At 40.5% G+C, this 26,800-nt stretch overlaps 1 protein-coding gene across 2 annotated transcripts; it reads right to left on the reverse strand.

Annotated features, from left to right (window-relative positions):
* ARGLU1 (arginine and glutamate rich 1) lies at nucleotides 1-26,006 on the reverse strand. 2 transcript variants are annotated; one of them, XM_059902555.1, is made up of 4 exons: nucleotides 25,411-26,002; nucleotides 16,829-17,054; nucleotides 14,458-14,541; nucleotides 1-842 (listed from the first exon to the last, which is right to left on the reverse strand). In XM_059902555.1, exons 1-4 carry the CDS (start codon nucleotides 25,755-25,757, stop codon nucleotides 678-680), a joined length of 822 nt encoding a protein of 273 aa, XP_059758538.1. In that variant the 5' UTR covers nucleotides 25,758-26,002; the 3' UTR covers nucleotides 1-677. The 2 variants fall into 2 exon arrangements, with proteins under 2 accessions (XP_059758538.1, XP_059758539.1); XM_059902556.1 differs by lacking the exon at nucleotides 1-842 and having other exon boundaries at nucleotides 14,463-15,025; nucleotides 25,411-26,006.
* Nucleotides 26,007-26,800: the final 794 nt, after the last annotated feature.

The following is a 26,800-nucleotide window of genomic DNA, read 5'->3' on the forward strand; positions in this document are numbered from 1 at the left end:
TGAATTTAAGACTTTACTTTATTCAGCAAAATCATTTATTTACACAATGGGGAATGCTGGTTTGATTTCGTCAATGAAATAAAAACAAGTTGAACAGAGACAATACTGAACTGTATATATATTTTGTATCAGAGCTGACCAACTGTTTCCTTACCTGTGTCAGGAACATCAAGAGTAACAGTATCACGAGGACACTGGTTAACAATACACCACAAAGGTCCAGTAACACCCTGGGTGCTTCCAACGCAATTACCAACTTTTTCTTTTTTTATAAATATATAAAAAAACAAAAAGTCAGCAAAACCAGCATTATGATGTAGTAAACAGAGTATAACTCTGAAGTCAGTGGGTCAGTAAAAACCTTATCAGACCATCCATAGTTTACAAAGTGATCTGCTCTTCTTCAGATCACTAATACAGAATCCAACAGGTGAAAAAATATCGCTTTTTGGAAGATAACAATGATCTGATAAGGATTTGACTTAATGGACATTAAAGGGAGGGAGGGGAAAAAAAGGAATTGCAGAGCATAGCCCCTATTAGAACAAGCTAACTTTCCAGATTTTCCAAATTAAAAAAACAAAAACAAAACAAAACAAAAAAAAAAACCACTTCAACATGAAGCTACCATACAAAGTTTTTCCATTTTTCTTTGTAAAAAGTTCAGAGTTTGCAATTTAATCCTGGGTTTTTAATGAGAAGGACAGTTTTGGCCTGGACTTCCCCTTGCCCAGGATAATTTTTTGTTCTTCTTTTTGTTGACGCTGTCGCTCTTGTTCTAGTTTCATCCTTTCCTCATGAATCTTTCTTTGTTCTTCAACAATTCTCAACTGTTCTTCAGCCTGAAAGGTAAAAGTAAAAAATTAGAATTTCATGTCTTCTATTAGTAATATTCCAGAAACTGGGTGACAAATTCATCAACAGGAGCACACAGAAGTATATGTTTAAAAAATCTTGCCTAAGATCACACAGAAAGTATCAGGAAAAAATACCTAGGAATTAGAAAAGAACTCCTTATTAATTATTCCAACATTTTCTGATTTTGTTTTTTATGAAAAATATATGAACAAATTGTAGGAAAGCACTTGAACATTGTGAAAATGAAAAGAAGTTTCTACAAATCATGTCGAGCTCAGTATACATTTTTGCCCTATTACCTATTTTTATTTTAGCTACACCCTCGGTGCACCAGATTAACAAACTGTCAATTATGAATCAAGGCATGAATTTTTCAGAGTATGTTATTACCAATTATTATAACTAAATTTATAATTAGAAAGGCATACAAAAATTATAGACAAAAATCCTCAACGGAGCTACATTATATTGTCAATATACAACCATGAAATAATAAGTTTTTTTCTGGAGAGAAAAATGATACCTTTTTGACCTGGCTAACTATAAAATGCTATCTAATTTCAAATAGATACCAATAAAATTCCTGCAATGCCTCTGACTCCTTCACAACTCCTTCAGTCTCAAGCAACCAACTTCCTTCCTGTGTTCTCTACAGAAGATTTCCCCTCTGTACCAAGAAAATTCAGGTCATTCTCACGAGCTCCGTCCTCATCAAGTTGCTCCTTCTCCCCAAAGATTCCATGTCCACTCCCTTAATTCTCAACCAGCTGTAATTTTACTCCTCTCCCAGGGGACATTAGGAAGTGTGTGTGTGGTTGGTTGTCACAACGGGCGGTGCCGTGTGTATAGTGTGCGTGTGTGTCGTGTGCACACGTGTGTGCCATGTGTGCATGTGTGCCGTGTGTGTGGTGTGTCTCGTGTGTCGTGTGCATGTGGGTGCGTGTCGTGTGTGTGCCGTGTCTCGTGTGTGTGCGTGTGGCGTATGCGTGTGTGCATATGCTGTCTCGTGTGTGTGCGGCGTGTGTGTGGTGTGTGTGTGCCGTGTGTGCCTCGTGTGTGTGGTGTGTGCACGTGTGGCGTGTGCGCGTCGTTTGTGTCGTGTGTGCATGTGTCGTGTGCGTGCGAGTGTGTGCATGTGGCGCATGTGTGTGCCGTGTGTGTCGTGTGTGTGGGTGGTGTTCCTGGCACCCAGTGGGCAGAGAACAGGCCGCCAGACGTCCTACAAGGCACAGGACAGCCCCCCTCCCCGACAACAAAGAATTACCTAACTCCGAAGATGAACAGTGCCAAGGTTTAGGAAACCTGCTCTAACCCTTGACTTTTAAATCTCAGCTATCATCAGAGTTGTCCTTTTCCCCCCCATCTGACCTTGATCTTAAAATACGCACTGCATCCTTCGAATGCCTTATTTCCATTCAAAGTCAAATTTTAAAAATTCATTGCTTCCATCTCCATTATTCTACCGAAATTGTTTTCTAGATGGTCAAAAACTAACAATAAGTTTAGTGGCCTTTCCCTTTACTCATTCTTCTGTTCACTTGAACTTGTCTTTTAAAAATTTTCTCTCCTCCCATAAATGAAACACTAAGGTTCAAAAGGTTAAGGTCCTCCATGGATAGGTTATTCTTTTCAGGAATACTAAAAGTCAATGTGACTGAATTATAGGCTTTACGGCAGAAGATGGAAAAGGTAACAAATTCTGGTATTCAGCTTAATAAAACGTTTAAATTTTATCCTGTAGGTAAAAAAAAACCAACCCAACTTTTAAATACATAAGTCACACCAGAAAGAGGTTTGTTTTACTTTAAGATGGAGGCCAGTGGGGTGCGGAGCAAGTAAGGGGAAGGATAATGATCCTAAAGGGTGGAAGACAGTGGGCCAAATCCACTGTTACCAAGTACGGTCAGAGGTGAGGAAGACCCAAAACTGAAGAAGCGGGAATTAGGTGGGCAGGCAAGATGGGCAAGTGGATTTTCACAAACTTCTGTATCTTTGTATTCTCATAAGGTGGAAACCCAACGGAGAGCTGAAGTACCTCTCCCATACCTTTCTCCTAAGCTACATTTCCAGCTGGTTGATGAACATCCAACTGGGAAACCTCTTCAATACCTTCAAAACTCAACATGTTCAAGATTTAAATTCTTCAAGCCTAACCCTAAAATGAACCAGCCCTTTCTAGCCTCCCTATTGCCACGCATCTAGTATAGCTTATTTCCCCTCCTCCCTCTTCCTTTGACACAACCAAACAGCTCTCAGATTTGTCAATTCTCCCCTTATATCCTCTCTTCCTTTATATTCTCTCCCCTAGAGCTCTGTCCCTTCCCTCTGCCACCGTGCCAGTTCAGGGCCCCAGATCCCCCGCAAACCTAAAATGCTCTTGTCTCCAGTCTCTGCCCTTCAGTCCACCCTACACAGTGCCACTGGCTTCACCCTTCCTGGGCACTGTGCTCTCCTGCCCTCAGACTTCCAATGATTTCCACTGTGCACAGACATGGCCTAACTTCCTGGATTAGCGTACTATTTATGACTTCCCATATCCTTTCTCTCTTGCCCCCCCACCCCAGCTCAGCTCACGCCATTCTTTCCTACGACAATCCTACCTGTGTGTCAAAGTCCATTGCAAATCACCATTCTCTTGTTTAGACTTTCACTGATAATTACAAGAGAAATAATCATCTGCTTCTGATCACCATTAGTAAATTCATATGCAAATTTATCCAGTTTTAATAAATCATCCCACATTTGGGGTAAGAGCATGGCACATGCAACTGAATCAAGACATAATAAAGACTCTTAGGGGGCACACTTGTGCTTTGAAAACTCTTTCCAGGATAAACACCCCAGACTCACTTTTCCATAAGGTTCTAACTCAGCCCCTAGGAAAGCAGATTAGAAAGAAGCTTGGGGGCTAAATGGTTTGAACATCACAACCTCAACCCATTTGAGAAATTTATGAAAACTACTTTGGCACTATCCACCCCAAACTACATTTCACAGTACTTTTATATCCAGCAATTTAATTTTCTAGATTTTATACTATAAACATACTTGCATACATGCAAAATTGAACAAGTTTATTCCAACATGGTTTGTAAAAGACTGGAAAAACCCAAATATTCATCAATATGGACTATTAAATACATTATGGTATATAAAAGAAAATACTGTGTAGCTGTTAAATCTTGAATCATGTGATATTACCTAATCAAAAAATTAAACAAGATTTAAAAAGTAACTTCCTTCACAGACAGAAAATACTATTTCTACTGCACTGAAATTATCTTTAGATTTGAGTGAAGAAAAAGGTTCAGTTTCATTGAAGTCTACAAATACAGGAGACAAAAGCGTGTCTATGTGTATAGAGGGAGAGCTGTAATCAACCAGGCCTTATAGCTGACAGTGTTATCCCCAGTGCTAAGCATATAGTGCCTATTACAAGTACCTGACAATGGAATGGTTTTTAAAAATGAAATCAAGCAGGTCTTTCCTGTCTTTACGTATAAATATTTGTATTTTGTTCTATTACAGCTTTAAACTAAGCATATTCAATTACACCTTGGCAAAAAAAAAAAGATGATGGATTTTCACTAAACTTATCACGGTAATCAAATGTAAGTCAAATCTTTATGCTATACAGTGCTGTTATGTTAATTATATCTCAATAAAACTGCAGAAAATAAGAATAACAAAAAAACACATTTTCAAGTAAAAAGAATGATGCAGATACAAGTGTCTTTACTTTATGTAAAAAAACATGTATCCTAAAATGTGGCCTGTAATAAGTTTTTAACAATTCTAATACATCAGGGGAGGACTCCCTATTTGTAAAACTAACACTCATAAGGCTTTTGTAAAACAAAGAAGAATTTTATGACATGCATAGTTGGTCTTTAAGTTTCAATACTTCAATAATCCTGGGAAAATCTTTTTTTTGACCCTTACTATATATATAAAGAGTGGCTCTAATACCAATGACAATAACAATGAAATGATCACAGAGTAACTATATCACAGGGTAATTACGAGATGAAATAATTATGAGAGAACACATTGTAAAGTGCAATACTTTATAAATGCTGGAAATTACCTTTTAAACCAAACAAAAAATATCTGAGGGCCTAAGTACAGTGACCAGAGAAGGAAAACAATTATTTTAGCTCTAAAGTTAGAAAACTGGGGCTTCCCCGGTGGTGCAGTGGTTAAGAATCCGCCTGCCAATGCAGGGGACACGAGTTTGAGCCCGGGTCCGGGAAGATCCCACATGCCGCGGAGCAACTAAGCCTGTGCGCTACAACTACTGAGCCTGCGCTCTTGAGCCCGTGAGCCACAACTACCGAAGCCCGCGCGCCTAGGGCCCGTGCTCCGCAACAAGAGAAGCCACAGCAATGAGAAGCCCACGCACCGCAACAAAGAGTAGCCCCCGCTCACCGCAACTACAGAAAGCCCACGCGCAGCAATGAAGACCCAATGCAGCCAAAAATAAATAAATAAAAAGTAAAACAAGAAAACTATGTTGAACTGAAAGTGACAAAAACTTTTTCAACTGGAAGTTAATGAATGTCTTGGTAAACTGATAAATCTTGACAATAAAAGTAAATTTTATCTATAAAAAAAAAACAGGCTAGTTGAGAAAAACCAAACCCGTCTCTCATTTTAATACAGTGGCTTTCAAGTGATGAAAAACTGTCTTATCCATCTGTAAGTGTGATATGACTCTACACCTTACTTGCTAGGTATTCTTCTAAAGCGTTGCCTCCCACCTCCCTCTGCAGTTAACTGTCTGATAGGCTGCTTTGTTCCTGGTGATCCCATCTGCTGGCACACATACACTGTTCCTCTCCCCTCGTTTCGTTTCAAATGTATGCAAAAGAAAGCATTATTCCAAATGGGGGCAGGGTATGCACATTCGTATTCATACAGGTGAACAACACTAAATTCTCCTACAAGGCTAATGTGGTGGACATCAGGGAGGCCAAAGAGAAAGGTAACACACCCACCATACTAGAGCCATTACAGTGGGGCAGTCCTTCCCAGCCACTACACCCAGGACCCTGTTTGGTCTCAAAAAGGCTTTCAACCTTGCACCCCACGCAACAAGAATGACTGTTGAGATGAAATACACAAGAGCAAAACATACTATTATAGTAGAAGGGTCTACTTAACCCCCTTCCCAGTATCTTTTGTCTCCCCCTCCCACTTTACCTAGAGGTCCTACTGCTTTTTTAAAAATTACTCTTTTCTAAGCATTCTCCTTACATTGTCTATAATTTTAGATCAAGGTCCTTAGCAGCAGTTTCTTCAGCAAATGGTGATGCTGAAATCTACTACTCTCTCTACGTGGAATATGTATGAATTTTTACCCCCCAAAAAATCTAAAGATAGAAATATTTATCAGGAGTGACTACTGGGATGATGGGAAAAACTAAAAAATCTTACAATTAGGAATCATGCCCCTACTCGGAAATGTGAATTTCTGCATTTTAACCTCCCAAAACATACCTCAGGTTTCACTCTGCCATTCTGCAATTTTGTTTCTTTAATGCACCCTCCCCTCCATAACAAGTATAATGTATGCCTCCTTTTAGATAAACAATGAGTAAAAAAAATATTAAAAAGAAATTTAATGTAATTAGTTTTGACCCTAATACATGATGTTATTCATGTACAAGGTTAAAAAAAGAAAATAACAATGGACTGAAAAAAGCAATTCCCTCTTTGCCCCCAGGGGCCATGACAATTTAGTTATTCTGATAGTTACCTCCTTAGGATATACACTATCATTACAGGATATCATTAGCTACTCATCTAAAGAGAAATCATACCACCACACTCCTTCTAGCCCCCCTTCTTCTCAATTTACTTTAATTCCCCTTTGTTACCTTTATAACAAATGTATTTTTGAAACTTCCAACATTAGATAACATCTCCTGCAATTCCATTTTACTTAAAGTACAAACAATTGCTTCAAGAAGGAACTGACTGATAGTTGAGCTTGGTTTGAAAAGAACATTGGGTACAAAACTCCCCGCCTTCCAGACCTCTGGAGAGAGTGCTCTGTTACTGCCAAAAGAGAAATCTGATACCTTCAGGATTTTACCGTTCACGTCCTATAAATTTCACAAAAAAACTGTACTCTTCTAGATGTGGTTCTTTTAATCTTCTGTAGCCTAAATTCTCTGTTCTTTTACTCAGTTCTTTTGTTTGTCTTATTCAGTATTCATTCCTTTTTGTGAAAGTTTTCCTTAAATGCCTGGTGATCCTTGGCTCTTAGCACGATTACATCAGGTCTTCCCTGGTTCCCACAATAGACTTTTACCTTCCTTCCTTTTTCCTCTTCTCCCTCCCTCTGTACACCCTTATCACTCACCAAGTTCAACTATTCTCTCGTTACTGTTTCTACTCCCACCTAATCAAGTGCCCACCTTTTTCACTGACCTCAGTGGCTTTCTTGTTTCTAGTCTCCATCCTTCACACCACCCCACACAATGTCAATACATTAATGTCCAGAAAGTTTTTAAAAAATTGTTGCCAAGAATACATTAACATCATTAAATCAGCTTTCTACTTATCAACTGGGAACAAGCCTCTCAATGATTTAAAATCCTTACCTAATTTGCCCACTCTTTCAAATTAAAATATTTAATTGACATTTACATTTGATGCCATACCATATTTTCCTATCTCTTAAAATGTATAAATGTCATTACTAGCCATCCTAAGTACTGTGCTGTTTCAACTTATATAATACACTCACTCTAGCATAAATGCCCCATTCTCTTTCCAACTATGTTAGTTTCCTGTAGCCACTGTAACAAATTACCACAAACTGGATAGCTTAAAACAGCAGAAGTTTATTCTGAAGGCAAGAAGTCCAAAATCAGTATCACTGCAACAAAATCAAGGTGTTGATATTCCAAGGCCACATTCCTTCGGCCAGTACCTTCATATCTCTGTTCTGACTTCATATCACCTTTTCCTATGTTAGTGGAGTCTGAAAGCCTTTCATCATTAGGTCTTCTCTCCCTTTCAGTCCATGTTGGCAGTGTTTCTGCTGATATAACATCCTCAAAAACACTGTAGGTCTCCCATGTATATCACTAGACCACTAGACAACAGGCCACTAGACCTGGTTCTTCCACAGGTCTTTTCTGGATAATCTCATCTAATCCTGGCTTTTGCTAAAATGGCTGAGGTAACCTATGAGTCACAGGCATAAACTCTTCAGCATTAGCAAAAGGATGTCCCATCATACCCTTAGCCTTCTTTCCAGAACAAGTTTTTCTAATAGTGAATCTAATTTTAGCATCTTTTGCAATCTAAATAGGCTAAAATTTTCCCCAAACATCAAGTTCTCATTTATTTTACTTCTTGGTTCTTTCCTCAATTACTCTCCTCTTGCATTTTACATAAATATTGAGAAGAAACCGGACTGCACTTTACTCAGAAATATCTTCAGCTATATATGAACTTCATCGCTTAGATAAGTTCTGCCTTTCACACAACTGTAGGACACAGCTCAGCTGGGTTTTCTTCCACTATATAACAAGGAATTCCTTCCCTCCAGTTTGCATAATATGCTTTCATTTTCTTCCTAACCCTAACCAGAAGTGCCTTTTTAAAAAAGGGATTTCCTTCTTTATTTTTGGCTGTGTTGGGTCTCAGTTGCAGCACATGGGCTCCAGAGTGCGTGGGCTCTGTAGTTGCGGCACACGGGCTCTCTAGTTGCTGTGAGTGGGCTTAGCTGCCCTGCGACATGTCGGATCTTAGTTAGTTACCCGACCAGGGATCAAACCCGCGTCCCCTGCATTGCAAGGTGGAGTCTTAACCACTGGACCACCAGGGAAGTCCCCAGAAGTGCCTTTAAAGTCCATATTCCTACCAACAGTCTATGCATTTTCTATCATGTACCTCAAAATTCTTCCAGCCTCTACCCACTGTCCAATACCAAAAACATGTCCACATTTTTAGGTAACAAGTTAGCACAAACTAGGTAGGCTCAAAACAGCACAAGATTATTCTGCGGGCCGGAAGTCCGCAATCAGGATTACTGGACCTAAAGCAAGGTATCAGCAGGGGTTATGCTCCCTCTCCAGGATCTAAGGGAGTCTGTTCCTTGTTTCTTCCGACTCCTGGTGGCTAAGAGGATTCCTCGTCTTCTGACCACATCACTCCAGTCTTCAAGGCCAGTACCTTCAACTCTCTCTCTGTTGTCTTAGGCTTCTCCTGTGTGTGTTTTGTGGTAGAATCTCCTTCCATCTCCCTCTTATAAGGATACATGTAGAGGCACTTAGGGCACAGTAATAATCCAGGATAAACTCCCCACCTCAAGATCCTTAACTTATTCACATCTGTGTAGACTCTTTATCTGTCATATAAGGTAACACTCGCAGGTTCTAGGGATCAGAACATGGATATCTTTTGGGGGGGGGCAGGAGACATTTTTCTGTCTACTACACAAACATTAAAAAATTCTTTCTTACATCTCCCTAAGAACTCTTTTCAGAGCTATCTCTTAATTGCAAAGTGAGATCTGGTTTACTTGAAACTTAAGTATGTGGAATACATTTCATATATAGTCAACTTGTAAACATGGTACTATCTTTTCATCTCTCAAACTGGTGAGATACCACGTTATATAGCACAATGAGCACATTAAATCTCCCTAACTGGCAAGGAAAAGGGGGATAGTTATTTCAATATTAAAGAGAGGAAATATACTATAGACCCAGAATTTCAGGGGCCAGTTTGAGGGGTCGTTTTTCCTACTGACACAACCTCCTAGAACATTTCATTCCATGGCAACACCTACCACCTTCATTTAGTCTGTTTCCCGTTCTGAATAAATAAGATTCATATACATTTCAGAGTAGTATCTGGGCTTTTCCCAGACGCATCACTAAAAACTGTGTGAAGAAGAGGACTTTGAAAAATTTTAAGTACTACTTTTAACATTTTAAAGAAAATTAAAATTCTCCACCGTACTAACAACAGCCTTTCAAATGTTTGATGATAGCTGTGCAATGCCAATACTAACCCAAGAACTAGGAACCAATCTGCCAAAAAGCCAAGTCAAGCCAATCCACATTTGGATTAGTTTTTGTTTGATTTTATAAATCAAGTACGTATGTTCGTTAATATTTCCTTGCCTCCTTATGGACAGATAAAATCAAGTATCTTTTTTTTTTTTATAACACTACATCAGTATATTATTTATTTATATATCTTTTTGGGCTGTGTTGGGTCTTTGTTTCTGTGCAAGGCCCCCCCCCCACTAGCTGCGGCAAGCGGGGGCCACTCTTCATCGCGGTGCGTGGGCCTCTCACCATCGCGGCCTCTCCTGTTGCAGAGCACAGGCTCCAGACGCGCAAGCTCAGTAATTGTGGCTCACGGGCCCAGTTGCTCCGCGGCATGTGGGATCTTCCCAGACCAGGGCTCGAACCCGTGTCCCCTGCATTGGCAGGCAGACTCCCAACCACTGTGCCACCAGGGAAGCCCAAAATCAAGTATCTTGATAAACAACTTGGAACTAAAATGAGCAAAAACTACTCTTGGTCTAGACCACTTAACATTTATCATATATGAGAGTCCATATGGCTTAGCTAATCTGTTCCTTATTACAGTCATTACTGGGAGCAATCTTTGAAGTTTTGTCATGAGGGCTTACTTAAAAGTGAGTCTAAGCGTGGCTTAAATTTACTTTCTTTACTAGTTATTCTTACCTGATCATAACGGTGATACACATTACTTGTAAAAAAAAAAAAAAAAAAAGTAGAAACTGGAGAAAAGTATAAAATTACTTATAGGCTTACCAATTAGAGATAACTATTCTCAGTACTTGGCATATTTTTCTATTAAATGTACAAATATACATTTCAAATTAGGAAAATCATAATGTATATGTTAAGTTTTGTATTTAGCTACTTCCCCTGTATCATCAGATGCTTTTTGACTACAGAAAAATCCACTGTATGTGTTATAATTTATCTAAAAACCTGGGCAATTTTCACTATTCAAATAAGGGGAAAACATTTTTGTGTGTGAATTGATTTGTATTGGATTCAGCTTCCATTAGGTAAGTTCTTAGGAGCAGAATTAAAATTTAAGGTTCCTGGTATATACTGATTTATTGTTATTTTCTAAAATGGTCACATCCATTTAAACTTCCAGGATAGTGCACTATATAAAGGGTCTCTTTATACCATATTCTTGCCAACACTTGGTACTAACAGGGGAAAAAAAAAGTCTTTTCAAATTTGGTATGTAGTATTAGAGAAAAAGGAAAAGAGAGGGGTCATTTCTTTGCTTTCCCATTAAGGTTGGGATTTATTTTCAGGAATTTATGACAGCTACTTTTCATTTTACTTGTGTGAAATTACCTCTTTTACATCTCGAAGGAGTTTTTTTTTTTCTTTCCCCCTTTCAGGAAGTTGGTCTCCTTTATTGATTTACAAGAGATCATTGTGTTATTCTTTCATGGTTATAGACAAGAAATCTCCCCCAGGGTATATTCTTTTCCAACCTGTCTAATCTGCTTTCAAAACCTGAACTTCTGACTACACATAAAGTGGGTTTACTACAACTACTACTGCTTATCCCAAGAGATCCCACACATTCTTGCTTTTTTTCTAATTCTACTTCCCTAAAGGTCTCTGCCCTTCTTCATTTCCTCACCCTCTTGTCCTCACCCTAAATTCAATTTCTAACTGTCCATCAAGGTCCAGAGCAAGGGTATCTCCTCCAGGAAGGTTCCCAGGGCAATTATGTCAGTTACCCCATGTAACTCATACCACTTACCAAATAGTTCCATATCATTAGCTGACTTTTCTTGGAGTTGTCCTTGTCTCCACAATTAATACATTAAAGCCTTTAAGAGAACTTAACATCTTGGCTACTTTTATCTCCAAATTGCTTTTTATTCATATGTCTATTATTTTAACAAGACTTTCAATATATTCTATGTAGTATTTCCTAGTGTAAATACTAGGAAACGTGTATAAAGATTAAAGATTAAAGAACTGTGCTCAAAATTGAGAGGAAGGGGAAAGGATGATAAAAATGAGAGAAACTGCAATAGCGTGCCTTGCATGTTTATACAGTAACATTTTCTTGTCTCTTCCTACACAAAGGGTACTCTACTTTCCCTGCAACAACATGGCCACCAATAGAACCAAATAAAAATTAATTCTCTCCAACAGGAACAATAATTTTTTATGCTTCCAACGTTACTGAATACAAGAAGCAAATTAGTTATGTCCAGATTTTTACCAATTTTCCTCAAATTCAAGCTTCTTTTTCCCTAAGATACCTTTTCACTGAAGTTTTATTGATAACATGCAGTCAGAGCAGCGTCCCTGCACAGTCTATTAACACGAAGTCAAACTCAAGGGTTCTAGAGCAGTGCTACTCTAAGTATGGCCCGTGGACCAACGACAGTGCAAACTGTAACTGATCCACAATAAGATATGCAGAAGCCAAGAATAATCATTTTAGAAACTTCTATAGCAATCTGACCTCATTTTTCTAATAATTCATCTTAACTGTATTTTGCAAAAGTAGAGGTCTGAGACAAACTGGGATTAAAAGAACAAAACAAAATCTGGGCAACTTTACCACCACTTGAAAAGCACTGCTTTAGAATATGCTTTGCTAATCTTCTCCTATTTTTATGGTTCGTTTGGGTACACAAAGAAGGCTATTAGAGGAACATAAGGAGGCCAAGCTGTCCCTGGGCACTCAAACAGCTACCCCGGGGTCAGAAGGGATCAAGACTTTGGCAGGGTATACCAAGTTTGGAACCTTTGCTCTAGAAGTCACAATCTGGCATTTCAGGACATCCACAAACTGAACTCCCTCTATACAGTCTCTTACACCACGTTCTAAGAGGAATTCTATCCCACGTACTGGGTAATTTTGCTTCAATGTTTCTTGCAGCAACTATACTGTTCATCTCTCCTGCAAATATCCATGGCCTTACAAACAAGACTATACCTACCTTTCAAAGCTCAACCTTCAAAACTAAAATTAAGATGCACACTTCCCATCTTACTTTCTCTCGCACTTGCACTGAGATTTTCTACTTATGTGGAATCACTTGAAAAAAAAAAGCATTATCACATATGTATTAATCAGCATGTATTAATACATCTTATTATGACTTCTCACCCACCTCACATTCACGGTGCTTCTTCCACCTAAGCAGATTTTAAGGTCTTTTCATTGGTAAAGCACGAGCAGGTCTTCCCCTTTCCTTGGGGCTTTCACAGTAACCAGGACAGTGATACTAAGAATCCCTTGCATCATGCTCAGTGAGTTGTTTAGGGTATTTCTAGTTTGGCTCTTATCTGGGGCAGATTATCTTTTACAAGATCATACTCTAGAACCAACTGCTGGTGGTTTTAACTTTCACATTCTTATTCACTATAAAACAATTATTTACAGTCCTCCTTCACCAACCCCCCAGTGGGATCCACTGTTAATTACTTAGATCCTCCCAGATCTTTTTCTGTGCCTTCATAAATACAGTCACAGAATTTGTTTTTTCTGAAGCACTTAACTGGAGCTTACATCTTGCTTTCCTCCCCCAGTCAAGAGTATGACTTAGCAGCAAATGTCTTCCTATGGCGGCATTATTCTCAACACATTTCTAACTAGACAAAACTTGTCTATAACCAAGAGTCCCTCTAGGGTCATGTCTTCATTTCCGGGCAGTAAATACCACTAATCCTCATTCATCCTAAGTAAATTTCCCTCTATCTCTGATTTATATTCTTACTTTGAAGTAGAATTCCTATATGCCATCTTCATAAGGAAAAGAAAATTTTCCCTTATAATGTCTGCCTATCCTTCATTTTTCATTTATATCCATAGTCCTTTAATTCTAGCTTTCTTTCTCATCATACTGAGAATGCTTCAAAATATATTCATACTCTTAATTGGGAAAACCCTACTACACCAAAAATTTTATCTATTTTTAAATTCTGTTTTAAATGTTAGTATATGCTACAAACAAACAAATAGAAGTACTAAAATACAGAATGGGAAAGAAAAATAGAAGCGATATGTATTCATTTTTCTATTTAAAAAATTTACTTCAATATTCTTATACTGACTTCTTTATTAAAATGTAAAAATTATATCTCCTTTTACACCTGTATCTCATACTATAATTATTTAAGTCTCTGTGTTCCTTGTTAGATTATAAACATGAAATATGAAAAAATTTATTAATCTGGTATATTTACTATCAAATATATACTCTCTACTTATTCTGTCCAGTAATTGGTAACAAAGCAACTAATGCCAAGTGAAATGCTGCATAGTAGTAGGCTTAATTAAGAACCTTCAAGTTTTTGTTTTTGTTTTTTTAGGTACAGAAGAAATTAGGGATGGGGATAGTACAATTTTCCCTAGGAAACCTGTTTGAAACCACTGTGAATTTTGGAATTTTCTCCAGATTAATAAGAATCTCTGGCTTGCCCCAAACAGATTCCTCTAGAAGATAGTAGCTAAAATCTAGTCAACTATTCCTACTCTTCCCTCAAATCCCTTAAAATAGTCCCGAGAACTCTAAAATATTTTTCATGAATGCTTTATACATACCAGTTTGGCTTGTGCTTCTGCAATTTTTCGGTTATTCTCTTCTAGTATTCGCTCTAGCTCCTCACGTTTTGCACGTTCTTCCTCCTAAAGGGGAGGACATGTTAAGATGTTAGAAAAATAAATTTTTTTTTATTGATGAAATATTTACTAATCTTCCTCTGAACTTTTTTGATCTGACTAAACAGGGTAGCTTTATAGCTACCTTCTGTCTGACAAATGATAAACTGCGCAGCCACTAAAATTTGTTTCTAGTACTAAATTTAAATCATCCCTCCCAGTCCAAACAGCAACCAACTAAACCCTCCCTAATGACAGTTTCCTGGCAATTATTACTAATACTTTAATATCACACAAATCAACAAGGACAACTACAAAACTGGATAGTATTTACCAAATTAAAAAAATAATATATAAAATATAAATAAAGTGAATATTTGTCTCACCAATTATGTATACCTACGTATTCTTTACCTATACTCCTTTAATCAGCATTAAAAGTTGAATATTTACTGTCTTGTCCAGTGTCCTGCAGAGTGTGCTCCTCGGCTGCCATACGCGCCAGCTTCCTCTTTAAAATGATTTGTACTGTTAGCTTGGCAATACCTGCATCAGCAGCTCAACCATTTATAAAGAAACAACATACAAGGAAGGCTGAGCTGAGGAATGCAGATGTTTATGGTAAGAAGGAACAAAAAATGTAATTCATCATTCCTAAGGCAAACAATTAATAAGAAAAATACATTTACTGTTAGTGAAAAATACAAATGGTAATCCATACTTCATGGAACTAAGGGCTTCTTCCATGGGGAGAATGGACTTAACATTCAGATGTTGACAATTTCTAAAGGCAGCTTGTCATCTACAATCTGAACTGAAATTCAGGAATCCAGGGGGTGCATGGTCACGAAATAAAATTCTGTAATTTATTTTTTCTTGGAGAATTTAATGAGATTTTATAATGCAAACTATATGAAGATTGCTTGATGGTTTGGGCAGTGTTCAGATCACAGCATACATATTCAAATGATTTTAATATTTGGAAAGACTGTCAGAGGGTTGTGTCCGTGTAAAAAAAAAAATTGTTAATATGAAACAAAAAGCAAATGAAGAGAAAAAAATCTTCCTATGATTAATAACTCGCTACAAGACAGCACCATTACTCCAAAAGTATCTTCATTATTAAAGGCACTAACAAAAATTTCATATACTCAATGGCACAGAGTTTGTGATATCCACCAAATATAGACATGTGTATCTAGTTAAAGACAGCACAAGGGAAAATGCATTTGAAAAGCTAAGCTTACTGGGAAACAAGAGATTTAATAAGATGTCAACTTGTCCACAATAATGCCAAGATTAAAAATGACAATGAGTCACATATTTTGAGTCAAACATTGAACTTCAAGAAAATATAACCATGGGATTTCCTATGGCACACACCAATGGAATTCACAGTCACTATGCAAACTATGTTGAGGGACACTCAGTGCTGTAAAGTAATTTGCCTTGAGCGTTCCAGTGACTTTCAATAAGTTTTAGGATCCTGGAGTAATCAGTGCAAATAAGCCATAAAGCTTCAGTAGCAAATTACTGTCTCACAGAAAGACATTTTCAACTTCTGCTCCAGCTGCTGATAAAACAAATCATGTGTTTAGCTTGACTCCAGACAAGGACAACCTGTTCCTTCATAACTCTCTAGAGGAAAAAAGGAGTTGTTAGTAGATACTAAAAAAGTGGACGAATAATCTGGACATTTTTCCTAAAAAGATCTTTGAAACACATTAGGAAAATGGAGGGCCTTATGATCAGAATGCTAGAATTAGTCCGTTGTGTTGAGGCAGGATTTGGGGTAGGGGGGTGAGGGATAAAAGAAGGAAAAAAAGAAGAGCAAGAAAACCTACTTATCAAAAGCAGGTGCTATCACTCAATGTTAGGCCCTGCTCTTTTTAATCTGAATGAAGGCAAAAAGCCTCTCACAGTCTAGGCAATAAGAGAGATAAACAGAAAAGAAGAACACGTAACCACAGGTGGATTTTTAACCTTTTCCCTTTACCACTCCCTGTCTCCCCCCACCCTCCCAAAAAAAGAATGTAAGTCCTGCAGCCATGGCAAAAGTTTCAAACACTTCTCAAATATGTAAGCCAGCTCCATTAAATCAAAAAGTATCCTTGGATAGTTTTATGAAAATAGCTTTTAAATATCAGTCAGCACATCTGAATAGGCTAAAAAATTAACTTTCGCAGCAATGTTAAGTTTAGATGAGAAAGGAATTGGTCTGCATTCCATCTCTTTCTGAACTGCGCAGGAGGCACACCCGACACTGAAAGTTTTGCCATGGACTGTCTCTACTTTCCAAACGACCGAGCGTTACCTCTCTGGCTTTTTGCGCTGCAAGCTCAGCTTGTCTCTGTCGCTCGAGTTCTTCGAGCAACTGCTTTTCCATGATGCGCTTGGCCTCCTCGACCCTTCGGAGCACTTCTCGCTCAATCTCGTCCTTCCTTTTCTCCAATTCTTCCTCCACCCTTTTTGCCACCAATTCTTCCACTCTTCGTGCTGTTTCTTCCTCGATGAGTTTTTCTTCTATTTCCTGCTGCCGACTAGCAAACAAAGTGGGGAAAGGACTTAGATAATGTAAGAAATAAACCTAAGAATTGAAATAAAACTAGCTATGAGTCTGTAAAACACTGAGTCTGCTTACATATTTCTAAGATTTTACAACTCATTTTCATGTAATATTCAAGGAAATGATAGATACCAAAAGATTAAGTGATACAGAAATTCAAATAAGTATAAAATCATGGTTTTTTTTCTTTTGTCACTTTCTAAAGTAAATACAAAAAGACTAGTATATACAAAGAGCTTATTAATGCAGTAGTTTTAGGAACTGTAGAGTGAATCTGAAACAGGATATCTACTTTCGTTACCAGCTTCATAAGGAAAGGACAAGCTATTAAATTTATGATTTGCTCATCTGTCAATCCATTCAGTCTAAGGGTTGAGCTACAGAGAAGTCAGGAGAAACTATGATGTAGCAAGCAGTTCAGACCAGCTAAATTCATTCTCCCCTCCCCCACCCCAAGCAAGATCAGAATAAAGACAGACTCAAAGAAATTAAGACTGCTAAAGCAACATACTGAAGTTTTTAGCAAAAATACAGACAAACTTATTCAGGTTCTAAACTTTTACCCTTTACTGCACCTTTTCTTTCGTTAACTGACTTTCAATTCAAAGCTCTTCTAGATATGGGAAAGTGGATGAAATATATTAGTATCACTTCTAAAAAGTTCAATGAAGCATGATATTGTTTAATTATTTTAATCCCACTTAGGTATTATAAATGAACTTATTCACTCAAAATGAAATTCTGTGCTGAAGATACTGACATTTATCAAGGCACTATAGTTGAAACCTTGCACATTTTATACCAATGACCTCCAATATGATAGCCACTAGCCACATGTGTCTAGTTTGAATTGAAGATTAGTAAGAAAAAAAGATATAAAAGATCTCAAGTATTTTTATTTGATTACATGTTAAAATGACAGTATTTTGAGACAGATTGGGAATATATTAAAACTAATTTCACTAGTTCCTTTTTAATGTAGCTCACACTGTATTTCTCTTGAACGGCATTATTTGAGACAATAATTTGTGCTGGAATGAACGCAGAGACTCTGAAAATATACCTAAATCCTAAGAGGTCAATCTATTAATGCTGCGTATTTCTCACCATCCACAAAATTAAACAAAATCTGTAACCCTTCTATCTTTTGATGACTCATATATATGTATGAGAATCAATTTATCTGTTTAGTAAGGACTTTACAGTTTCTAAGTGACCTTTAAACACCCAATCCACTTCAACTCAACTCTACTTTGGGGGGGTGATTCAATTCCCACTGAAGCGCTTTCATTCTCAACTCCTGTTATTTATTCACAGTGTTACCATACTGACACCAGTGTATCTAATATTCTTTTTTTTTAATTAATTAATTAATTAATTTTATTTTTTTTGGCTGCGTTGGGTCTTCGTTTCTGTGCGAGGGCTTTCTCTAGTTGCGGCAAGCGGGGGCCACTCTTCCTCGCGGTGCGCGGGCCTCTCACTATCGCGGCTTCTCTTGTTGCAGAGCACAGGCTCCAGACGCGCAGGCTCAGTAGTTGTGGCTCACGGGCCTAGTTGCTCCGCGGCATGTGGGATCTTCCCAGACCAGGGCTCGAACCTGTGTCCCCTGCATTGGCAGGCAGATTCTCAACCACTGCACCACCAGGGAAGTCCCTCTAATATTCTGATTCATATCTGTTTCTGCATTTATAATCTCTACATATTTCTGTCAGGGAGATAGTAACTACTTGAGAAGTCATAATTTCTGTTAGGTTCTAGATATCTGCAATAACCATTCTGAAGACTCTGTTGCTTGTTTCTTAAATATCTCCTCCCCAACGCTAAATTATTGGTGATTTTCACTGGGGGAAAAAAACCCCACAAAAGCCTAACGTGTACTCTCTATCTATACTCCTTTTCCTTTTTTAACTTTGAATAAAATATAGTATTAGGGTAGTTTCAATAAGCCTTTACCTATAGCAGCTTAGTAAAAGAGAAGAGATAGCCACCCCAACACTAGAAATGAATGGCCAGGAATACCTAAAAGAAATCAGGCAGCGATTTCAATGGAAATTAAACTACATTCCAAATATAAAAATATTGTTTCTCTAATTCATCCAAAGAGAAAGACAGAAATACGAAATGAAACAAGCAAGCTAACAACTGCTGAACCTGGATGACAGCTGTATGAGGATTAATACCCTATTTTGCTGAATTGGAAAGCTTTCATGACACGAAGTTTCAGAAGCGTACACACACCCCCCCACGCTTTCTTCTGTTAGTTGGTTCTTATAAAATTAGTAAATGTAGCGATGTCTACAAAGAAACCTCATTTTAAAATTTCAAAAATGGTACAACTCTTAAAGCAGAACACTGTAAACCAAGTTCCAGTTAAAACTTTCCACACAAAGTAAAAGATGAGGGAAAAGAATGGGATAAGGCTTTGGGTTAGTGTATCAGTAGAAAAGCTGCCTAATTAACTCAGGAATTTGGCAAAGGTGGAAGAGACTTGACACATGCTCAGGGTTTCTGTCAGGCAAACAGTCCCTAAAGGACAGCAATACGGCACAACGGCCGGTGGGACCACACCTCCACAGATCTGGTCAGCAAGGAGAAAACGAGCTCGCATCAATCCGGTTTCTTACTTACAGCAGAAGCCAGGTCAGCATGCTGTCAGCTCCCCTGTGTCTCTGCTCCCACTGGCGGACACCAAACCAGAGAGGCCGCGTGACAGGCCGCACAGGGTGACAAGCAGTGCAGGCAACAGGTGGCTGCTGCTAAGGGTCCGTTCTAAGTACGGCTCAGCAGTTCTCCAGCCTAAAGGGGAGGGCAAGCGGGAACTCCCAAGCCCAGCTGAAGCCCAGAGGGTGAGAAGTGGCCTTGCGGAGTTTCTTACAAGGCTGCTCGTCCCCCCCTGTTCCTGAGGGAACCACGGGGCGCCCCCAGGACTGTCATTAAGCCTTGCTGCTGCGCCCTACACAAGGAGACAGGCAAGGCCAGGGCACCAGAGCAGAGCTGTTCCCCTACAAGCACGATCAAGGATGTAATTTTTGTTGTCGCTGTTATTTTCGGTAAGGTTAAAACGGCTACTTCAGCACTCAGAAAAAAATTTAAATCAATTTTTAGATCCAGTGCTGAAAAAGTTAAGAGCCGGATATTGCTTTAATCCCCTTCCCCCCACACACCAGGATCCAGAAAACCAAGGGCACACGAACAACAGAATTAAGTACTTGAGAGATATGACAAGTCTTTATTGAACAACCTACTATGCACTAGATGCTGTGCTAGAAACCTGAACCCCGCTAATACCTACTAATAGAGCCTATACTTCTGTGATAAGTATTAACATACATGATAAGTAAAACTTCTCTGCCTGTTTCAGCAATCTCTGTATCCCTGTGTCTTTCTTCTTTTGTCTGTCTTTTCCCACAAAAGCACAAACATATAATGTATAGAAATGAATGAAACTTAGTACAACATAGCTTTCCTCTACCAGTTAGCCAAAGGAGGGTTGGGAGGGGTAGGTGGCTCTTAAAATTAAAAAAAGTTCATTCTTATTGATGACAAACTTATTATCATAATCAATGATAAGGCAGCTACTGGGCTAACTTTCTTAAGAGGCCCTGAAACTTTCTCAGAAAAGAAAAAAAAAAACAACCAACAACCCATTTTTGCCACTAGTATCTTAGGAGAGATCCCTCATCTAAAATGACTGCCTAGCCATTCCTTAAAACTGCTGTCATAGGAGTTGTCACTCTTTTGATATTCTTTTCTCTCTCTAATCTTTTCCTCAGGCTCCTCTGCTGAATCCATCCCCTTGCTGAGAATCTGTGAGGGCTTCCCTGATGGTGCAGCGGTTGGGAGTCCGCCTGCCAATGCAGGGGACACGGGTTTGAGCCCTGGTCCGGGAAGATCCCACATGCCGCGGAGCAACTCAGCCCGTGCACCACAAGTACTGAGCCCACGTGCCACAACTACTGAAGCCCGCGTGCCTGGAGCCCGTGTTCTGCAACGGGAGAGGCCACCGCAATGAGAAGCCTGCGTGCCACAAGGAAGAGTGGCCCCTGCTCGCTGCAACTAGAGAAAGCCCACGTGCAGCAGCGAAGACCCAACGCAACCAAAAACAAAACAAACAATCTCTGACACTGATGAAAGGGTTGAATGAAAATCTTGAAGTTTTTCAATAGATAAGAGTAGGTCCTCATTTTCTCCATGCTCTCAGAACACTAATCACAATCAACTTTAAAATGGCAACTATTAAACAGCAAGGGCCCATCGTTAAATGCGAGTGTGACTTTGCACAGAGCATCGGTTAATATTATTTTTAAGTCTTTGAAATGTACAAACTCAACCCTAGGAGTGTCCTTCTAGGAACTGCTTCATAATACAAGCAAACAGTATTTACTCAGTACCGAATAGACACCAACTACTCTGCCAAAAGCTTGACACTCCATGGCATCATGTGCATCTCTGATGGCTCCTGAGGCTAAACAGGTGACTGAGGGGTGGCCCTCAACCTAGGCAACTCCAGAGATAACGATCTTAAGCATGCTACTACCCTGCACTGTTTCTCCACGACAAACGTTAAAGGTAAAAGGTATGCACAAAAATTTAGCTACCAAAATAATTACTTAAAAAACTGATAAAATTCTTACCAACATCAGCTTGATCTTATGCCCTAATGTTTTGTCTCAAAGCCCTAACCTCCCTGAGGTACGTAGCTCCAATATAATGAATTTGCTCTCACAATGAGCATTCTTCTAAGAATCACTCACATAGATCCCAGTTCACTTTAGACACTCTGATTTAGAAGGCTCTCGATCTGCCATGCAGTTGAACACCAAGTATATGCAAACTTAGATACCACAGGCTACAGTAAGTTACTATGCCATTATTATCCTGATGTGCTGCAAGTCATTTTCAGCCACTCATTTTTTCCAACAGTTATTACAACAGGCATAAAGAGTCTCAAAATAACACATATGAAAAATGGTAAGGGTGCCGAGGAGGAAAGAGAGCACAACACTGAATGACTGGGACATAAGGAGGAGAAGGAAATCTTTTGAACTGAATTTTCAACCACAGGAATGAAGTTTTCAAAAGTGAGGAAAAAAAATTTTTTTAAATTTTAAGGTCTGCCTTTTATTGCACCAAGATTTTAACTTGTAAGATCACTTCTTAAAATCACCAGGTTCAATCTGCCTACATGTAAAAAAATTAAACATTATTTACTGAGTCTCATTACATACATGCCAAGTATCACCTAAGTACTTTTAATCTTCACAATAAGCAAAACAGCTATCTCCATTTTACAGATAAGAAATCCAGCTCACAGGTAGGTAGTTTATTCAAGGCCTCAGACTTGTAAATGGCAAAACAATCTGGTTCCCAACCTTGAGGAGACTTTCTAATCGGTTAAGCCCAAGAGATTTTAACTTTGCTGTCTCTCTCCATCTCACACTGGACCTCTAGGAGGTACACTTGACAGTGCGTGTTCCTGTGGTACCTTCTCTGCTCTCTGCTCCACCACGCGCTTGTCTCCCTCTGTCCAGCTGTACATCCAGACATTCCCTAAGGTTCCTTCAGTCCCATGAACCAACTGCTCTTCTCCCTCCACTCTGCCTGGGCCATTCTATCTACTCTCAAGGTTTCCCCCAGGCTTCAGTCCCCCGTATCAACCTTGGATGAACTCACTATATCCAAAATCTAGTGCCTACATTGGAAGTGCCAAGTCCAGGTTTCTGACATTTTAACTAGTGTTTGACCGACAGCAGTTACTTAAACATTTGGTGGCTGAGATGCAATAGCCACAATATAAACACGAGAGCCAAAACAATGCTTTATTTCCCTTACGTTTCACATCCAATTTTATTTGCCCTAAATCCTTCTTAAATCTCTCTTTTCCATTCCAACAACTGCTCCCTCACTACTCCTATGTGGACTTACTGTAACTTTCTATCCTACACAGCAGTCCATGCTCCGTTTAAAAACAAAACTACAATCCCACGCCATTTGCCTGCTTAAAACCCTTCTGGTTTCTATGATGAAATCCAAGCTCCTTAGTACGGCAAGACCCTTCCCATGATTCCCAGCCTCTACCTACCTCTCCAGCCACTCCATGACTTGAATACTTACAGAAATTCATGTTCCAGTCAATATTCACCTCTTTACTCCACTTAAGACCATACTGCACCCCTCCCTTTATTCTGGCAGGGGTGGAGGGGGCTCCCTCCCTTGGTCCACATGTATCCTCCTATGCTTAGCCTGACAGAATCCTATTTTTACCTGCCACTCACTCCTGAGGAGCACTAAGGTGTTTACCCATCCAGGATGCTTCCTTTTTACAGTCACATCACTATCACTGAATTTACCACACTGTATTATTATCTACCTACCTGTCTTCAAGCTAGATCGAGACCTTGGAGGGGTCAATCATCTTCAGATTAACAGCTCCTAGCATAGTGTCTGGCACTTATTAAGATGCTCCATAAGTATCAGTTGAATGAACTAACCAACAGGATTTGTAAATAGACAACTACTTCTGCCCATTCCCATGACTGCAAAACCTAGATCTTTCAATCGTCTCCTCTGCATTATTAGGCATTAGACCGTACTAAGTAGTGCCTACTGCACAACACGCAGGAATTCAGTGTACAGGTGGCTGCTGGCTCCGCCCCCTCCTCCCTTCATAAATGCTAATGGCAGTGTGCTTCCTCTATCAACTTGGGACAATACAACTGCTCTATTTTCTCATCTCATCTCTGCATTTCTTCTCTGCTATTCGTGTGTAGCTTGCTAAATGCTTCTATCTATTCCTTGCATACCAAGTTTCCTTTCACTCTTCCCAAGTTTCAGCTCTCTAATGAATGGCAAATCATTACTCTTTGGAGGTATCCTTTGTTTTCACATGGAAATACTATCTCAGAATTATCTTAGATAATTTTCTAAAATGTTCATCTGTTGACAGTTATTTGAGAGCTACATCTTCACAGTTAAGGATCTTGCTTCAGACCAAAAAAACTGGATTCTATATAATCAAGGTTTCTTGTGACACAATTATTCGTACTTGGTGTTCATACTTCCCACCGACAGTTCTAAGTAAAGGAAAAATGCAAGCGTTGTGCATGTTTTAAAGAAACGCAGTGAAAGAGCTCTCCAGGTACTGTTTCCTCCAGTAATAGTAAGTTTTCCAGTCCCCTACCTCTTTATGATTTCCTTTCAGAAACAAGCTTTGCTGGAACATAACACAAACTACACTGCAGAAAGACTGAAAACACCTACACAGTTCAGTACTCATACATCTGTCTCAGGAAAATTCTACATTCAGTAACTCTCCTGCCTTATGAGCACTTTCTAAACATACACTGAAGAACTGAGGAAGATGGCTGGTTCAACAGGGAGAGTTAGCAAATCTCTCTACCTTTCAACGTGGCTTTGGGAAAGAATACCCAGCGCATCAGAGTACCAGGGTCTTGAACCAAAACAGAACTCTACACTTTAAAACCAAAATTTCATTCGTTTGGAATCATTTGCACCTACTCTTAGACCAAAAGGTACTTGAGAGGTGACTCTTCTGCACGTGATCAATGCAAAAGTAAAAGCGAATATTCTATCTTCTGAACAGCACGTATACTCCACAAAGGGAAACGAGTTACAGTCTTGCACCAAAGTGTGCTACGGAGACCTACAGACCACATAACTAATAAAGAGTGAAAAGACGGAGTAGGCTTCGATTGGCTACACAGGTGAACTCAAGCGTCAAGATTCATTTACCTCACTGCACACATAAGCTGCTCGCATTCTGTTTTTACACCTCAGAAAACAAAACGAGCAGGCCCGAGACAGGAAAAGCGACCGCGACGTCTCTAACAGCAGGAGTGCACTAAAGTAAAAGGACTTGTTTTGGGTGCGTGTACATGTCAACCACCTGAAGCGGTTCACCTCCGAGAATCCCTGTCCCGCGTTTAGGGTGCAAGGCGAGAACGCTCTTCGGCAGGGGGCCCGCCAACGTCCTCCGTCCCCACCCCGGGGCCAGCTTGCTCCTCACCCTCCAACCCCACACGGAACTCCACCCCCTACTTCCGGGACGCTCCTCCTCCTCTCGCGCCAAAATGCTTGCTCTGCTCCAAGCCCTTCCAGCTCCATCCCCACTACTGCCCTTCCCAGGCAACTCGTGGGTCTGTCCTGCCCCAGGCTTCCCATACGCCAGGGGTGCAGCCGCTCGGGGCCGCTCCCTGCGACCCCGCTCACCTCCTTCACTCCCCCCGGGCCCAATCAGCTCCCCTCTCGCCGCCACCCCGCACCCGCCGCCGCCTCCCCGGCTCCCGGCCCCTCCCCCCACGGGCGCTCACATTTTTCGCTGCCGCTCGAACTCTGCTTTCTTCTCCTCCTCCTCTCGCTTCTGCTTCTCGTCCAGGCTGCTGCGCTTGCTCACCGTGCGCCCGAAGATGTCGATGCGGTCGGGCGGGGACGAGGCGCGCTCCCGGTCCCGCTCGCGCCGGGAAACGGCCGTGTTTGTGGAGCGCGAGCGGGACCGCGACTCCCGCCGCCGGTTCCGTTTACTTTCCCGGGACTTGGAGCGCTTTCGCACGCGCTCCTTGTCCCGAGACCGCGACCGGGACCGGCTCCGCTTCTTGTTGTGTTTGCTGCTCTTGGTGTGTTTGGAGCGGGACGAGCTCCGGCTCCGAGACCGGCCCATCCTTCCGGGCGACGCTGGGACTAACCGCTGGCTTCGGGCCCCGCACGTGCCCGGCTGTCCTCGCCTCCGCTTCCGGAAGCGGGCTGGCAATCTTGTCGAAGCCGGGGGAAGGAGAGCTATCAGCGAGCTGACTTTCTGCCTCCCCCTGAAGCCGACGGCCGCCAAGAAGGCCGCCTCCAACGACAAGGCCTCAACGCCAGGAATTGCTAAGATGGCAGCCGCGGCTGCACCGGCCGCCCCTCCCACAAGGCCCCGCGCGCAACGCGCCGTCACGCGAGCCCCGCCCCCTGACGCTTCGTGCGGAAGGCGTGACGAGCGCTTCCGAGCGCGCTCGGCTCTTTCCGCCAGCCTCGAGCCGGCGTGCCGCGCGGGCGCGGGAGTTCTTCGCCTCAGCTCTAGAGCACTTTTTGCTTTCTGGTAAGATGCTGACACCGTAAGCATGTACTTGTCCCGTTTTAGTGCGAATGAAATCGTGCCTCGGTACCAACTTCCTGACTGCATTGTATCCTAGGAACTGGTTTTGTCAGGCAGGCCAAAATGGTGTCAGAGAGACCCTGGGCAGATCACTTGCCTCTCTGAGCTGAGCTCCCTCATTTGCGCAGTGGAGGCACCAGACACCACGCTTTATGACGTGGTTGTGAAGCTCACAGGGTACAAAGGAGACTGAGATACATGGAAGCCAGTGCTTATGTAGGGCTTCAACGGCCGAGTGCGAAAACTCATGCCTCCGTTTTAAACCTGAGTTCAGTAAAAGGCTTAAAACTCAAGGGAGAGAAGCAGAGGGAAAACTAGCAATTTTCCTTTTGAAAAAGCAATAACCTGTTAAAAATAAAAATATTTTATCTGCAACAGCATCAAAAACTATAAAATAATTGGGAGTAAAGTTTAACGAGTTACAAGATCCTGATGATGAAATCCCTTGCCCTTTGCTGAAAGGCGGAAACAAGACCAGAAAAAATGAAAAACCTGCCATATCTGTGGATGAGAAATCAGTACCAAAAATATGCCAATTCTTCCCAAGGCAAATTTGAAAATTAGCACAA

This window comes from Balaenoptera ricei, chromosome 18 (assembly GCF_028023285.1).
Source record: "Balaenoptera ricei isolate mBalRic1 chromosome 18, mBalRic1.hap2, whole genome shotgun sequence".
In the NCBI taxonomy this organism is placed as follows: Eukaryota; Metazoa; Chordata; class Mammalia; order Artiodactyla; family Balaenopteridae; genus Balaenoptera; species Balaenoptera ricei.